The sequence below is a fragment of the Sinohyriopsis cumingii genome, chromosome 1 (genome assembly GCF_028554795.1).
Source record: "Sinohyriopsis cumingii isolate HCF-2022 chromosome 1, ASM2855479v2, whole genome shotgun sequence".
Lineage (NCBI taxonomy): Eukaryota > Metazoa > Mollusca > Bivalvia > Unionida > Unionidae > Sinohyriopsis > Sinohyriopsis cumingii.
This window is the reverse complement of record NC_142961.1, coordinates 66,367,673-66,385,432: the sequence shown is the minus strand read 5'-3', so window position 1 is coordinate 66,385,432 and position 17,760 is coordinate 66,367,673. Positions and strand designations below refer to the sequence as shown.

At 37.8% G+C, this 17,760-nt stretch overlaps 1 protein-coding gene across 4 annotated transcripts in view; it reads right to left on the bottom strand.

The window, feature by feature from the left end:
- LOC149807038 (nucleoprotein TPR-like) overlaps positions 1–17,760 on the bottom strand; it is a 293,006-nt gene that overhangs the window by 239,982 nt on the left and 35,264 nt on the right. For all 4 annotated transcript variants that reach the window (XM_089960984.1, XM_089960994.1, XM_089961010.1 and 1 more), the window contains exons 10-13: positions 15,203–15,271; positions 12,786–12,857; positions 8,981–9,066; positions 8,457–8,549 (exon numbers count right to left, since the gene is read on the bottom strand). In XM_089960984.1, coding sequence (XP_089817110.1) covers positions 8,457–8,549; positions 8,981–9,066; positions 12,786–12,857; positions 15,203–15,271 — 320 coding nt within the window. The remainder of the gene's footprint in view (positions 1–8,456; positions 8,550–8,980; positions 9,067–12,785; positions 12,858–15,202; positions 15,272–17,760) is intronic.

Here is a 17,760-nt window from a genome sequence, read left to right as displayed (position 1 = left end):
CAATGCAGATAGAGAGGATAGTGGTTATCAACAGAGAAACAATATTGGTTTCAATTTCAATAAATAGAAAATAAAACTGAAAAAATGTTTTTTAAAAAAAATTAATGTTTCTTATAAAATGCTTATGCAATCACAGCTATTATGAGTCCAGCTATTGCGAAAAGATAAACAAATCTGTCTTTCCCATCTGTATCACAAACGGAATAAACTTGTACCTATTACCTCCCCTGAAAACTACCAGGTGGCTACAATTGTTTACTCAATTTTAGCTTCAGCAATACTTCAATAAGGTTGTCTTGCATTTGCAGCGAGTTATGAAATGGTTTATTAGTGTCACGTTATAAGGAACAATAGCCAGATTGCAACATGTATATGCTAGACCCTGAGGCTAATTATTCGCTTCATAAATGTTGTGAGTGTCAGCCTTGCAAACAATGAGTGTCAAAGCAATGTGTACACAGCTGGCCAGCTGGCTTATGTTACGATAGTGGAAGCCGACATCAAAAGGACAGGTGGGAAGCCAGTTGTATATAACATGGCCATATTAACTTGTTACTGGTGCCTTATTTGGCTGCGTGCAATTCACAGGTAAGTGGCATGAATTGCCAATGTTAGGCTCAAAGGAACATCAAGTGGGGGTCGTAAATCCACCCTGGACAGATTGCCGGGGAGGGGGCAATGTCTGCTAATTATGTAGACCATGGGTGAATTGACATCCACTCGGAATTGAGCAAGGCATGGCCACCATTGGAATCGCAAGTTTAAATCTAGTATCTTGAAACTAAACGTCAGTAGTCGCTAAACCATCTTGCGGGAATTACATAAGGAAGTTATAAGCTACTCCGACGTCATTCAAAATTGGCGGGAAACATTGTTATTCTGGGAACTACAAAGGAGCTTCGGACAGGAAGCTTTCAGGGACCGGAGGAGCTGTAGGAGACAGAGAAGGGAAATATCTTGGTGACGTTGGTCCTGAGTCTCTGGGAGACAAGAAAAGGAGAGAACAGAAGTGGAGAAAGTGGAAGTGTGAAGGACGTGGTTATTGGACTGAAGGAGTACTGGGTACCAGTCAAGAAATACTACAGATGAGTAGAACACAGGACAGGAGGAAAATCTATCACACTAAGTCAGATGATGAAATAGGCTGTCACTTGGGTTTTGAATATTGAATTTCATTTGAGGAAGGAATATCTGTTATTGAATGGCATTAAATTTTGTTGTTTATTTGAATTCCACTTTTTGTGTATTCAGTAATTTAACTGTCAGCATCGCTGACTGGGGGCTCAGAGCTTTGCATCTCTATCACTACTTCAATTTCTAAGAAAAACAAGCCAGGGTGGGTCTTCTGTAATAATTAAAGATAATACTGGGATCACCCCACCCCAACCTAAGGTAGTCTATGAGACCTTTACAATTAGTAATGTGAGAGCAAGAGGGTAAGTTTTCTCACAGAAACAATTTAATGAAACGATTCCTTTTCCCTTTGAAAGCATTCTGCAATCACATTAACTTCAGGTAATTGCTGGAGGATCTGTAGAGCATCCAACTTCTACCAGTCATCCTTGGATACAATGTACTCCTAAGGTGAATCCAACAAAAGTGACAGTCACATAACCACTGACCCAGCCAATTATGGGTGAATCCAGAAAAAGCACTGTTCTACACTGGTGGTAAAGTTGTTCTGACTTGAACTGGTCTGGTGAAGGTCTGGAATGAATCCACACGACAAACCAAATTTAATTCTTGTCTCTGCGAAGCTAGATCAAGCGTATAAAAGCTAGAGAATGATGACTGTACCTGCCAGCCAATGGTTTCCATTAGTCTTGGATCAAACATTCAGTTTTGAATATGAGGCTTGTGGGATGAAATGTTCATGAGGTTTCTCTGATCTTCTGAAATCTCAGAGTAAATGTATTGCCACCTTCAGCTATGATTCAAGCGGTTGAGTGGTTATTTTCCCTATTTATTCCTGAATAAAGAGGCACTGTTGGGCCCCAATGCACTTCTCCATCAACTTCAAGTTTTGTCTGACAGCATGGACTGGATCTTGCATTGCCACCTCTCCAGGCTTACTGATGAGGAAGATGGGGCAGATTACCACTATTTTAACTGCCAGCTGATAAAAAACCTGTTTTTTTTTCCTTTCTCCCTAAAACCTAGTTCTGTAATTAGGAAAACGGAACCATCTGATCTGTAGTGGAAATAGTTTGGATCCACTGAAAGGGCATGCAACGCGTTCACCCTGCATGCCAAAGCCAGGACAATCAGAAAACATCTTTTGTACTGTAGTAACTTAGGAAGCTCAAAAACCTATAGCCTTGGATAGTAATTGGTGCTAACTTGTACCCCTCAAAAGTCGGACAAAAAAAATGAGCCAACTGTGAGATTAAGGCACTCAAGAAAATGTTATTTACACCGCACCAGTCCCTGAACACATGATATATTCCAATGAACACCTTCAAAGTGAAAGGCCTTCTAGCTCGAGAGTCTCTCCAAGACAGACATGGTTCGTACACTTTTCTAAATATAAATTTCCAGGTCTTTTCCAGGATGAAATTAATTTTTTTTCAAGGTTAACATATGATCATTACTGAATGGAATTAAAGAACATTTTGGATAACCAAACAGCGATGTTTGTCTTTCAAGACTCCAAAACATATATGTCAGAAAAGACTATCATGTACAACAATACAAAATGTGTCACACAAATCTACATTCCTATAAATTTGCATTTAAAGCCATTTCAATGTACAGAATACAAATTATAGCTTTACTTTGCTGACCTGCATTATGTTGCTACATGAAAACAATATAATGAGCATAAATTATTTTCTTTCCTTTCAAACCTCTAATTCTAAAGAATTCTAGAGCAATATATGTGCATGTTTTACAAAGTAAACATTTCCTATCATAGTATGAAGAAAAAAACAATAAATGCAAAGTATCTTATCTTGTAACGAAAAAAGTTTAACCCTGAATTTATGTGTGCCAATAAAAGTCTCAAACAAGATTTTTCAACCAACCTAAACTCCTTAAGACAATTTAGTTAACAATTCCATCATTTAAAGACATTTACAAAAGGGTTTATTTAAATTTTGACAAAAGACCTTCAAAATTGTATATTGCTGTATAAACAAGGACTGAAATTTCCGTAAATACAACTTGTCTTCTTGTAGTTCAATAAACCAGTCCCCAAACATGGGCTATTATCGTTTCTTAATATAAATAAAAAGGACAACAATTTCCCATTTCACCTGCATTCCATTTAAGATCAGAAACCAATGCTTCAAGCTACATGTCACTGTGTAATAGTTTCGCACTAAAGTTCAGCTCAGAGATTCAAAATTTTTCTTATCCGGATTTCCTCTGAATATTCCAACCCCATTTGTCACATTTGGACATTTAGGATGGAGTGTGGGTTCAGAGCAATTACATATCAACAATTTGGAATCTGCCGCCACCGTAAGATAGAGTATCAGTTGGTCTAGCAAATTTAAACTGTTATATTGATAGGAAAATTATTTATTATCTCAAAAATGGCAAGAATTATAATTGCTATGTCTTTAATCTGCTGAAAAACTTGACGAAACTCAGCACAGATGAAACCTGACCTGGTACTAACCATTTGCGTTAATAATCACATGACTTCACAAATCTCAAACAACAACATCGGAAGTCCAATATTTATGTGATATCAACAACAAACTTTTAAATGTTGTTATACAAAGTTTCAATTCTATTAAAACCAGAAAGAACATAATTCTCAACACATTTATTTCGAAAACAACTACAAGAAATTTGGCCAGCCTGATTCATCAAGCAGAATAGTCTGGTTTGCTGCTTCGTTTGCTCCCTGCGTGAGAGAGCATGTCAATGTGGTAGTCATATGATACAAAACTCCAGAAGCTGGTCTCAGAATATACAGAATGTTGTGTTCTTTCATTTTTGTATTTTTATTACAACCAGTATACGAATTTGATTTCATTTCTTTTCTACAATATTTGAAAATGATGGTTGTGAGATTCTGTGTTGTCATGCGACTAGCAATCGAAATCGCTAATATCAGCTCAGATTTCATCAACGCATTAGTTTTATAGTCTTTCAGCAGATTAAAGATATAATGATTTGAATACTCGCAATTTTGTGAGAAAATAAATAATTTTCATATTGATTTCATGCAGGTATAACTCAATTTAACAATGTTTAAGTTTGCTAGCCCATCCGCTAAGCTGATATGCTTTAACAACACCATGTTGGCCTCTTGTGATGCTAGACTGGTTTTCATACCTTCCATATAAAAAAAATATCGATATTGAGCTATCTGTGAAACAAAAAGTCTATTAGATGAATCTAATCAACTGAGTGTTTGGATTGTGTTAATAAATATATTTAAACACTGTTACAGCTACATGTTTGTTGAGCTTGCAAAGTCAAAGACTGGCCTGAGACTTCCATTGGCCTTGAGCACTAAAAACAACTTGGAATAAAAACCCTGAGTTTGGCTTGTGAGCTATTTCCACTGCTTCCCAACAATAAAAACCACATCTCCTTTTGCAAAATTACCATCTTCTCCTGCTCAATTGGTAAGTCCATCATGAAAGAGGGAAGCTGAAAGGGAAGGGGGCTGGATAAACGAAATCCAGAATCTTTCCAAGACAACTTGGAACACCCACTCATTTTCTGGAAAATCAATCCACATGCCAAGAAAATGAGCCTGGAGGTCATCAGCAGAAAGTAAGTGGTTGGGGTGGCAAGTCAACAAAAGCCATTCGGAGGCTTGGGAAAGGAGAAACCTTGCTTTTATTTCCTTTTTTAAATTGTTTCCAGAACTGAGGAGCCTGTTGCTGCCTAAGTTAGACTGTGATCAAAATTGTTGCTTTTGGGCAGCCTGTTTATGTTTAAGCATCCATTGATGGGATGGAAAAATGTTGGCTGAGTAAAGGAGGTTGTAGCTGTTGAGAAAATGAGTATATAGATGAAATGAAAATCAGACCCTGGTTGGATATGAATGGCTGTTTAAGAGAGATGAAAATCAGGCTCTGGTTGGATACGAGTGGCTGTTTAAGAGAGATGAAAATCAGGCCCTGGTTGGATATGAGTGGCTGTTTAAGAGAGATGAAAATCAGGCCAAGGTTGGATATGAGTGGCTGTTTAAGAGAGATGAAAATCAGGCCCTGGTTGGATATGAGTGGCTGTTTAAAAGAGATAAAAGTCAGGCCCAGGTTGGATATGGGTGGCTGTTTAAGAGAGATGAAAATCAGTCCCAGGTTGGATATGAGTGGCTGTTTAAGAGAGATGAAAATCAGGCCTGGGTTAGATATGAGTGGCTGTTTAAGAGAGATGAAAATCAGGCCCAGGTTGGATATGAGTGGCTGTTTAAGAGAGATGAAAATCAGGCCCAGGTTGGATATGAGTGGCTGTTTAAGAGAGATGAAAATCAGGCCCAGGTTGGATATGAGTGACTGTTTAAGAGAGATGAAAATCAGGCCCGGGTTGGATATGAGTGGCTGTTTAAGAGAGATGAAAATCAGGCCCGGGTTGGATATGAGTGGCTGTTTAAGAGAGATGAAAATCAGGCCTGGGTTAGATATGAGTGGCTGTTTAAGTGAGATGAAAATCAGGCCCAGGTCGGATATGAGTGGCTGTTTAAGAGAGAAGAAAATCAGGCCCGGGTTGGATATGAGTGGCTGTTTAAGAGAGATGAAAATCAGGCCCAGGTTGGATATGAGTGGCTGTTTAAGAGAGATGAAAATCAGGCCCTGGTTGGATATGAGTGGCTGTTTAAGAGAGATGAAAATCAGGCCAAGGTTGGATACGAGTGGCTGTTTAAGAGAGATGAAAATCAGGCCCAGGTTGGATATGAGTGGCTGTTTAAGAGAGATGAAAATCAGGCCTGGGTTAGATATGAGTGGCTGTTTAAGAGAGATGAAAATCAGGCCCAGGTTGGATATGAGTGGCTGTTTAAGAGAGATGAAAATCAGGCCCAGGTTGGATATGAGTGGCTGTTTAAGAGAAATGAAAATCAGGCCCTGGTTGGATATGAGTGGCTGTTTAAAAGAGATGAAAATCAGGCCCAGGTTGGATATGAGTGGCTGTTTAAGAGAGATGAAAATCAGGCCCGGGTTGGATATGCATGGCTGTTTAAGAGAGATGAAAATCAGGCCTGGGTTAGATATGAGTGGCTGTTTAAGTGAGATGAAAATCAGGCCTAGGTCGGATATGAGTGGCTGTTTAAGAGAGATGAAAATCAGGCCCGGGTTGGATATGAGTGGCTGTTTAAGAGAGATGAAAATCAGGCCCAGGTTGGATATGAGTGGCTGTTTAAGAGAGATGAAAATCAGGCCCTGGTTGGATATGAGTGGCTGTTTAAAAGAGATGAAAATCAGGCCAAGGTTGGATATGAGTGGCTGTTTAAGAGAGACGAAAATCAGGCCCGGGTTGGATATGCATGGCTGTTTAAGAGAGATGAAAATCATGCCTGGGTTAGATATGAGTGGCTGTTTAAGAGAGATGAAAATCAGGCCCAGGTTGGATATGAGTGGCTGTTTAAGAGAGATGAAAATCAGGCCCTGGTTGGATATGAGTGGCTGTTTAAGAGAGATGAAAATCAGGCCCGGGTTGGATATGAGTGGCTGTTTAAGAGAGATGAAAATCAGGCCTGGGTTAGATATGAGTGGCTGTTTAAGAGAGATGAAAATCAGGCCCAGGTTGGAGATGAGTGGCTGTTAAGAGATATGAAAATCAGGCCTGGGTTAGATATGAGTGGCTGTTTAAGAGAGATGAAAATCAGGCCCAGGTTGGATATGAGTGGCTGTTTAAGAGAGATGAAAATCAGGCCCGGGTTGGATATGAGTGGCTGTTTAAGAGAGATGAAAATCAGGCCTGGGTTAGATATGAGTGGCTGTTTAAGAGAGATGAAAATCAGGCCCAGGTTGGATATGAGTGGCTGTTTAAGAGATGAAAATCAGGCCCGGGTTGGATATGAGTGGCTGTTTAAGAGAGATGAAAATCACACCCTGGTTGGATATGAGTGGCTGTTTAAGAAAGATGAAAATCAGGCCCGGGTTGGATATGAGTGGCTGTTTAAAAGAGATGAAAATCAGGCCAAGGTTGGATATGAGTGGCTGTTTAAGAGAGATGAAAATCAGGCCCAGGTTGGATATGAGTGGCTGTTTAAGAGAGATGAAAATCAGGCCTGGGTTAGATATGAGTGGCTGTTTAAGAGAGATGAAAATCAGGCCCAGGTTGGATATGAGTGGCTGTTTAAGAGAGATGAAAATCAGGCCTGGGTTAGATATGAGTGGCTGTTTAAGAGAGATGAAAATCAGGCCCAGGTTGGATATGAGTGGCTGTTTAAGAGAAATGAAAATCAGGCCCTGGTTGGATATGAGTGGCTGTTTAAAAGAGATGAAAATCAGGCCCAGGTTGGATATGAGTGGCTGTTTAAGAGAGATGAAAATCAGGCCCGGGTTGGATATGCATGGCTGTTTAAGAGAGATGAAAATCAGGCCTGGGTTAGATATGAGTGGCTGTTTAAGTGAGATGAAAATCAGGCCTAGGTCAGATATGAGTGGCTGTTTAAGAGAGATGAAAATCAGGCCCGGGTTGGATATGAGTGGCTGTTTAAGAGAGATGAAAATCAGGCCCAGGTTGGATATGAGTGGCTGTTTAAGAGAGATGAAAATCAGGCCCTGGTTGGATATGAGTGGCTGTTTAAAAGAGATGAAAATCAGGCCAAGGTTGGATATGAGTGGCTGTTTAAGAGAGACGAAAATCAGGCCCGGGTTGGATATGCATGGCTGTTTAAGAGAGATGAAAATCATGCCTGGGTTAGATATGAGTGGCTGTTTAAGAGAGATGAAAATCAGGCCCAGGTTGGATATGAGTGGCTGTTTAAGAGAGATGAAAATCAGGCCCTGGTTGGATATGAGTGGCTGTTTAAGAGAGATGAAAATCAGGCCCGGGTTGGATATGAGTGGCTGTTTAAGAGAGATGAAAATCAGGCCTGGGTTAGATATGAGTGGCTGTTTAAGAGAGATGAAAATCAGGCCCAGGTTGGAGATGAGTGGCTGTTAAGAGATATGAAAATCAGGCCTGGGTTAGATATGAGTGGCTGTTTAAGAGAGATGAAAATCAGGCCCAGGTTGGATATGAGTGGCTGTTTAAGAGAGATGAAAATCAGGCCCGGGTTGGATATGAGTGGCTGTTTAAGAGAGATGAAAATCAGGCCTGGGTTAGATATGAGTGGCTGTTTAAGAGAGATGAAAATCAGGCCCAGGTTGGATATGAGTGGCTGTTTAAGAGATGAAAATCAGGCCCGGGTTGGATATGAGTGGCTGTTTAAGAGAGATGAAAATCACACCCTGGTTGGATATGAGTGGCTGTTTAAGAAAGATGAAAATCAGGCCCGGGTTGGATATGAGTGGCTGTTTAAGAGAGTGACCATTAATCTCTACCTGTAATATTTGGTCCAGATAGTGGTTCAGTCGTTTGTTCTCCTCTTTTTCCAATATTAAGGAATCAGTGGCTTGAACATATTCATTGTATATCTGCAAAACAAAATGAACCATCATAAATTCAATAGCATCCCAAACCCCAATATTATCTTTTATACATTTAACTTTCAAAATATTTAATACAATGTTTAATTTTCAATGGCCCATTGCCAGTTTTCCTCTAAATGACATATTAGCTTGCCTCAAGTAAAACATACCTATATTAAACTAAACCCATAATTTGGAAAAGTTAGAAATATAATGACCTTTTAATTGCCAAACACCATCAGTTATTAGCTGTCAGACAATGAACATTTCAATTCCAGCAAACTAATGAACACTCTAGTCCTGGGATATATGTAAATAATAATAGAATCTCAAAATGATAAATTTTCATAATTCTGGACCACAAGATTCACTTCAAGCTAGACACAAATATATTTATGTGTTTTAAGAATGGTGTCAGAAGAAAAACACAGGCCCACCTGTGTAAGAGACATTCCTGACTTGAGCATTTTACTGGTGGTGGCAGCTGTTGGGAACATGGATTCCACTTTCTCCTCACTCATACCTATAAATAGACAGATGGTGTGGAGAAATGTGACAAAATAAAATAAAAAATACAGAGGTAACTATACACACCTCATTATTTAAATACATGATTATATCATAGCATTTACTTTTCAATACGTAAAAAGGCAGTAAAATAATTTGAAAATACATGTACCAAAATTGATCCATCAACAACTGTTGTCATAATACATTGAGTGATTCTTCATTACCTCACGAATCCAGCACAACCAAATCGAAATAAAGACGTTAACTATGTATTATCAATACAAGTGCTTGCTGAGAAAGAAGTTAGACAACAGGTCTCTACTTGTCTAAAGGTCTTTGCAAAAATCCCATAATATATCAGCTGACCCTATGTGCACCCTCTTCCTGGGATGTACCTGCAGTAAAGGCCTGGAAAGGAATGTCACTGTAATGTCTGGGCAAGGAATGTCATTGTAATGTCTGGGCAAGTATAATAGAAGAAACATTTTACTCCAAGGTAAGAAGTGGTGGGAGTAACTTATAGGCTATATTTAGCATACAACAATGAACAAACGTGGGCTTGAAAACAAATGTTTACTAAAATAAATCCAACTGGATTGGGATTATCCATGTCACATCCAAGCAGCTCAATAACCTGGGAAGGTAGCCTGTTGTGCTGTTGATACAAGTCCCACCAAGTCAAACTGAGCCCTTAAAATGAACAAATAACCCAAAAGACCCTAGATAAAAAAGCCTTAGGGAAATATTCCTTCCTCGTGGCAGAACTGCAGATAGTTTGGGTAGACTGATAAGGCCTAAATATTCCTGCTAATGCCAACTAGTGCTATGGTGTGTTGGAAGCAGCTCTTACATGAAAGAAAAGAGGTTTTAGATAATGGTTCAAAGAGTGCCTTATTCAACCACATCAAAACCCAAGGTAGGTTCAGTTTTGGACAAAGACCCAAGACCACTGATTGAGACAAATCCAATTTACTGGAAGGTCAGAAAAATCTTGTTGTAACAAGTGTTGTCTCTTCCTTAATGGCAAAATGTTTAAGAGATAAACAATTGGTAGCCCTTAACAGTAATCAAGACTAACTTCATCTTGAAAGGCCAGAGGAGAAAGTTAGCTGTTTACAGTTACAAGGCTCACACCACTGGGAGAAGATGCTGCATTTCCTTCTGTTGCTTCCAAAGTCCTGGGCCTTCTTGTCCAAACAATTATGTCCATCACATGTTTACAGAAATGTTTCTTTCTGAGTGCTTGTTCAGATGATCCAGACATGCAGGTTTAGTAATAATGGATTGAGATGGAAAAACCTTCATGGACAGTTGAGTCAGCAGACTTTGAGAAGTCAGTACTTCAACAGGAATCTCCACCACTAGTTTCTGGAGGTTAATAATCCATGTGGGAAGCAATCAGCATTAATCTGCATTTGGATTTCATAGCCTCAATGACTCTGACACTCTGGAGTTGGGAAGGGTATATGCAACTAGAACATTCAAAATCAAAGAAAAGGTCTCAATTTACCAGGGTGTTTTTTTGGTCAAACATCTGATAGATTGGGGACTTGGCATTATGCTATGGATTAACCCCTACTTGTGCAGTTTCAGCTGACAAAATGGAAAGGTGGTAAATGGACCATTTGAAACTGTCAGGATAGGGAGCCCACATGGGTGCTAAGCCTCATTACTGTGTGGCAGACTTGAATACTCTATTGTTGACGATGATTTCTAGCTGAGAAAATCTCAAGCATGAAAGCAGAGATACAAAGTCTTAGTTCCCCATGTCTTTGGATATAATTGACAACGGCAGAATTGTTAGAAGGAATCAAATTCTCCTGCCAAAACAAAAAAGCATTCGCTGCAGCATTTATCTCAAGGAGGCTGGTGTGCTGGTACTAAAACAATGCCTGACATAGGCTATGAGAGGTCGTTCCATTTTGCTGAGAATGAACTCATGCATTCTGTAGGCTTCTTGTTGTTGTTGTTGTTGTTGTTGTGGGGTTTAACGCCATTTTTTCAGCACACGATAGGCTATGCATAGCAGCCAGTATTAATGGTGGAGGAAGAACCCGGGAAAACTCCGGGAAGAACCACCAACCCACAAGAAGCTACTGGCATGCTTTCTCACATACCCACATTGGCTGAATCCTAGACTCGAACCCATGCAGACAGAAGTGAGATGGCAATGATCCATAACGAAGAGCACTTTAGACCACTCAGATACTCGGAGGCACCTTTCTGTAGAGTTAGTAGCACATTTGTTTCAAATTTTTCAAGGTGTTTTCAAGGTTCAAAATCATGTTTTTCAAGGTGCATTATTACATTAATTTTAATGGATACATAAATGAAACTATGTAAACACATGTTAATAGTTACTGTTACTCCATATGAGGAACATTTCTTGCAGATTTATTTTAAAAAAACACACAAAAACAATAAGTCAATAGTATGATCATTTATATCTTTCCCATTAATATTAAACATCCTACATCTGGGCATTAGAATAATGTAGTCACTGAACAAAGTTCATTTTACTCTGTCTAAGCTACACTATTTATAAAGTCAACCATATTTTAGAGTGAATTTTTCAATTCTTGTAGTTAGTCATCAAGCTGTTTTTCAAGAGCTCCAGGTTCAGTGATTTTGTCCTTTTCACTTTTCCTCAAATTATTTTGATGTTGTGATAAAGGAAATTTTCCAGTGGATCTTTGCTTTTAATGCATAGTCATCAGCAGCAGCTTTAATCTTTTCATGTTCTAAAAGTTTATAAAAGTTTCTGAACTGCCCTTATCTGTTCTGTCTGTGTATCCTTTGAAATAGTAGAACATATCCATTGATGTCTCCTGGCAAGTCTTTCCTATGTATGATAAATCATCAGCTGCTCTTGATGTCCACATTGCCAAACAATGTGCAAAACATTGATCATAATTTGTAAAAGGGTTCTCTTCTTTGATTTTAGCAGGAACTCCATTTTTCAGTTTGGTCAAACTTGTCCATAACCTCTGACCTCTAGCCACCAGACTTTACAGCTTGCTTTATTACTAAAGAGCAAGCCATCCACAATGTTAGGTTAGAGAACTTACTCTAGAATAAGAGTTATTCTGCAAAACCATTTTTCTTTGTTCCACAATCCTGACCTTCACCTGTCTAGACCCATTTTTCTACTTTCAGTCATTGTTTCCTTGATCTCTGGAACACATAATTGATAGGGCTCTTTCTTGTCCTAAGTGCAAGCCATCCGTAGTTAACTATAGATGGCAGAGAACTAGAGTTACTGAGTAGAACCATTTATCTTCTTTCAATCAGTGACCTTGACCTCTGATCCCAGAGTCAATTTTTTTCCCCCTACCCCAAGTGTAAGTTATTCTGTAAATTTAATGCAGGTACATGCTGTAAAATTTAAATCATCATGCAGAATAGAAAAAGACAGATGGACAGAGTCATTGTATAACAGACTGATAAAATGGTGAATATATTAAAATGATAAGATCATAAATGAAATGCAAATGTGAATGGAATGCAAATAAAATGCCGATTTGTTAAATTATCCATTTCTGGATCTGTTTGATCAGCAAATCTTTCATTTAAAAATCTGTCGATGCTAAGAAGTAGAAGAATCGTAGGTACAATATCTTTAGTTACATAACTTTCTTTAAATTAAAATAGACTACTACTAGCTCAACAGGTAATGAAGATAAAGGAAGAAAGAAAAGTATAAACATGAAACACTGGTCAAAAGGATCTTACCCTTGACCTTCATTGCCTCTAGAAGTTCATTGGCATTTACAAGCTCTTGTTCCAGCCTCCTGTTTTGTTCCTCTGAAAATAAATGCACAAGAATATTCATCTGCAACATGAAATTGTCCTTCTCAATGTTACTATAACAACATCATTCAGGGATTGCACTGGACTTCACCAAGGTTGCAAATTGCAACATTTTTTCCTTATTGGTGACAAAACATACCATCTGGCGATCTTTTCAGCGACAACATCTGGGACTGTTAAAAACTGCATATACGGTCCTGGGGTTGGAGCTGAGAAATTCAAAGGTACAATGACAGGAAGCTGCAAACTTGGATATAAAACTGCTCTGGAATCTATTGTTACATAAACAAAATCTTTGTTCATATTGACAAACCACTCTAACACGGCATTGTTAGATCATAAATCTTATGTTAATGTCTGGGCTTAGTACTCTGTGCTGTTATATAACCTGAAGAGTCATGCTGTAATGGACCACCCCTGAAGGCAGGAACGGGAATGACTACAATGTATCAGTTGATGCCCAAAAAAAATTCCTTTTGAAAAATTTACCTGAAAAAAATAGTTTTGCTGAAACTTCAAAGAAAACTGATTACCTCTGAAGCATCGGTCATTATGTATATATACTAAGCAAATGAAAATAAATTCTGTCACCGTCAATGTTTTAAATTAGTTGATGTTGCCGCAGCAATAACAAACTGGCATTTGTTTGGTCCATCAAAGAACAACTTCAGCAGTGCCTTCAATAACACATGAACAAAATAGTCAGCAACAAACTTAAACAAAAACATTGTTTCATTTTTCATAGTGACTGGAACATATTTATTGTGCCGTGAAAGTTTCCTATTTGCAATAAAAAATGTTAATGCTAATGGTCGCTACCAATGGCAGTGTAAAACCCAAATTAAAGTTCCAAGATTTTGAAACAATAGATATCTGGCCGTTGAGTTAAATGAAGGTGGGACATATCGCAAGAAAGTGAATTTTTTAAAAAATGTTTTCATTTCCCTATGAAGAGCCTCATCCCCTTGATAGCCTCAGCATCATGATAATGCCTCTGGCTGACCAAAATCTAGGCCAATGTAAGTACATGTACATGTAGATTATAAACAATTATACACATGCTACTAGGACAATAAATATCAGAGTGAATTGTTTTGGGAACTGTGTTTGTTGACAGTAGGCTATAGATTAAACAAGGACTACTTTTTTTATATGTATGTTTTTTTGTTGTGTTTTCTAACTGGATTCGACAGATGCATGAAGTTTCTAAATATATGATTGAATACTCAAATTCATGGATTTTTCACATGCATATATATTATTTAACACATTGTGGAGTGTACTACACCAATGTAAGTTGTCAATATACAAGTATATTTCAGACTAGTTGTCTTCATTTAATCAAAATTTCCATTTTTAAATCCTAGTCACTGACGACAGGTCATCTCTTAAAGATTTCACTTGTATGCGAAATTTCAATTTATTTTCGCCTTCCCCCATGTAAACAATATAACCTTGGTTCCGAGGATGTCAAGATAAATGGATAGTATTATATTATGAAAATGGCGACAAAACATTGAGGTTGGGGATTTTTGCTGACAGCTTTATTAAAGCCAGCAACATACCGGTCATTCCTACCTATATGATAAACATATTACGGCCAAGAACCTCAACACTTTGAGACCAAGAAATAAGACTCTGATTATTATACAGAATTGCAACTGAACAGTGTTAAAATAGGATCATCCAGATCACCAGTCACAAAATGCAATGCAAATCTGGGTGTATGCTGTAGAAACCAATTTTTCGAGTAGAGTACCTTTCTTCAATAGTACTTACTCAAAAATATGTTAGTAGTACATCCACTAACAACAAATTCTGCCCTTTGTAACCAAGAAAGGCAATCACTAGGGGGTGAATGATTAATCAATATATCAATATCCATATGGATATACATGGTGAATAATTGCTATAAAATGATACTTACCTTGTACATATTACTGTAAGGACTTCAGTCATACATAGGGAACTAGTCTGGAATGTCTCCTTTTACATTAATGCATGTAATCAGTGACTGATCATGCCAACGGGACAACAAAAAAACTAGCACAGAACTGGTGCAGAAGCAGATTCCAAACCACATAAGTTATATTCATCTTTTGTTAATGTGTGGAGGGCATTAATAATTTCCTTTTTCACTGGCAGAAATGAGTGAATGGGGGAGTGTCAGCTTTTTTGCATCTGCAGAGAGTAAATTGTAATGTTTTTGGTTGTTAGTCATCTCTGCCCCCACACTCAGACTTATTCTAGATAAGATTTTCACTGCATGAGAAAATTCTAAGCAGATCTGGATATATATCATTCACATTAAGCACAAAAATTATGTCTAAACTACTGACCTTTCTGCCTGATGACATCTTGCAGTTCTCGAATCTCTGTATTCTTCCGCTCCTCCAACTGAGATTGAGCTGAAATATAAAAGAATCAACTTGAACCGAGAACTACATGTGTGTGGTGACAAGTGTAATAAATACTGTAAGTCAAATCAGATCTTTGCGGCCACAAGATGGTTATCTTATCCATGGTGAGCCCATGAATGGACAATAAAGACAGATTTTGGTATATTACTGAACAGCAACACAAGAGGACTATTTAGTACAGAGACAGTTGAAGTAAAAAAGTGCCTTGTCCAAGGAAACACCAGGATAGCTGACATGTGCTGATCCAATGGTAGGATTCTATCCTGTAACCTATCAGTAGCAAGTACAGTGTACTAACCACTTAAGTTCCTATCTCCATTTGTCACCTCTTACGATAAACAGATGGGAACATCAGGTCTATTCTATATTCCTGAATCCAAAGGGGATTAATAATAAAGACAAAGAAACAGAGACAAACATATTCCTTTCTTTTGAAAAGGACGAAATAAAACACTTCATCAAGGCTGTCATCTGTTCTACTGAAGCATTTCAATGGATGATTGTACTATTGGATAACTTCATCCATTAATTTTCCATACTGAGCCAATATTAAATCACATTGGGACTCTACTTCTCTTCCTGCCTTACACATAATTCATAACAGTGCGTAGTTACTGTGTAATAATTTGCATAGTCTCACCAATTGTATGCTGATGATGCCCAAATATACAAATCTAGCCACCCAACTGAAGTTTAGTTGATGCTACCATTTAAGGTGTAGAGAGGTGCATTTCTGATGTGAAATCATGGATGACATGTAACAAGCTGCAGATGAATGATGATAAAACTGAGGCCGTTCTGATAACAACACAAAGACTTTCTCATTCACATTCTTTACCTCAAACAATAAATATCAGTAACACCAACATTAAGTTCACACAATCATTACGAAACCTAGGTGTTACTCTGGACAGTACTCTCACATTGCACCAACATGTCATGAACATATGCAAGGCTGCATATCTTGAGCTGAGACGCATCAGCTCAATTTGCAAATATCTTTCAGTTGATGCCACTAAAACACTTGTGTGTTCATTAGTACTTTCAAGACTGGACTATTGTAACTCAATTCTGTCTAGTTCATCTCAATATCTACTCCAGAAACTTCTAAAAGTTCAAAACACAGCTGCTTGGATCATACTTAGAGTACCACGATCAGAGCACAACTCCCTGCCGATGTGTACCCTACACTGGTTATCCATTCGATCCAGAATCAAACAAAAAATTTGTTCTCTGTGCTACGTTTCATTGACAACAGTCCAACATACCTATCTGACCTCACCCATGTGTACACACCAGCTAGATACTTACGCTCCTCTTCTGACAATCGTATACTCATTATTCCCACTATGAAAACAAAGTCATATGGACAGGGTTCTTTTGAATACCAGGGTGCAGCAACATGGAATGAATTGCCCACTGAACTTAGACACAAAGACACAGTGATCCCATTCAAGAGTGCTTTCAAAATTCACTTATTTCGACTGCAAGAACAAACTTAAAGCCCTAATAATGTTTCCTACCTTCAATATTTGCAGCATGTTTTTTTGTTTTCTAATTTCATGATGTTTGTTTCTGTAATCATATTGTTATATATTTATTTTATCTTATAGGTGTTGTCTAATGTTGTAAAGCACTTAGAGCTTCTAAAGATTAGGCGCTATACAAAGTCCTCATTATTATTATTATTATTATCTTACTTTTGTCATGACTCATAAGAGCTCCTTCTCCCATTGAAGCCAAGTTGATCATCTTTTTACAAAATGTACAAAATGCCTTTCGTTTACATGTTTTATCCTTTTTTATCCAGATATCATTGAAAGAGCAAAGACCTGGCATTTTTAAACACAAGGTGAAACAAAACTGAAGTTGTAAATTGACTGAACAAATTTTGAAACTTCAAACATGTGTTGCTTTCGCACACTTTCTACTGAGTGAGCGCTTGTTCAATCTAACCAAAATTCAATTGGCTGAACAGTCTTGTTAAAACAATATCTTGAACTAGTGTAATGAACATTTTGATTGGCCAAAGCTGATGAACTTATCCAATCATATTGAATGATTCCTCAAAAGAAAGGCAGGAAAACCGACGTCCAAATCTAACAACCTTAGGCAATTTTATTTGTTACAATAATAACAATAATAATAATAATAATAATAATAATAATAATAAGGACTTTGTATAGCACCTAATCTTTAGAAGCTCTAAGTGCTTTACAACATTAGATAACACCTAAAAACATATATAATATGATTATGAAAAACAAACACAATGAAATTAGAAAACAAAAAACGTGCTGAAAATAGTTATGGTGCTGAGTTCCTTTGATGAAGGGTGTAGCCGGCTTGCTTTGGTGTAGAGTGTATGTGTTATTGAAGTTGCCACCAAGGCCAACTTTGGATGGCCAAACAAATACTTATTTGTTATTGCGGGGGCAATTAAACTGAACGGGTCATCAAAAGAAAGAAAACAGGAA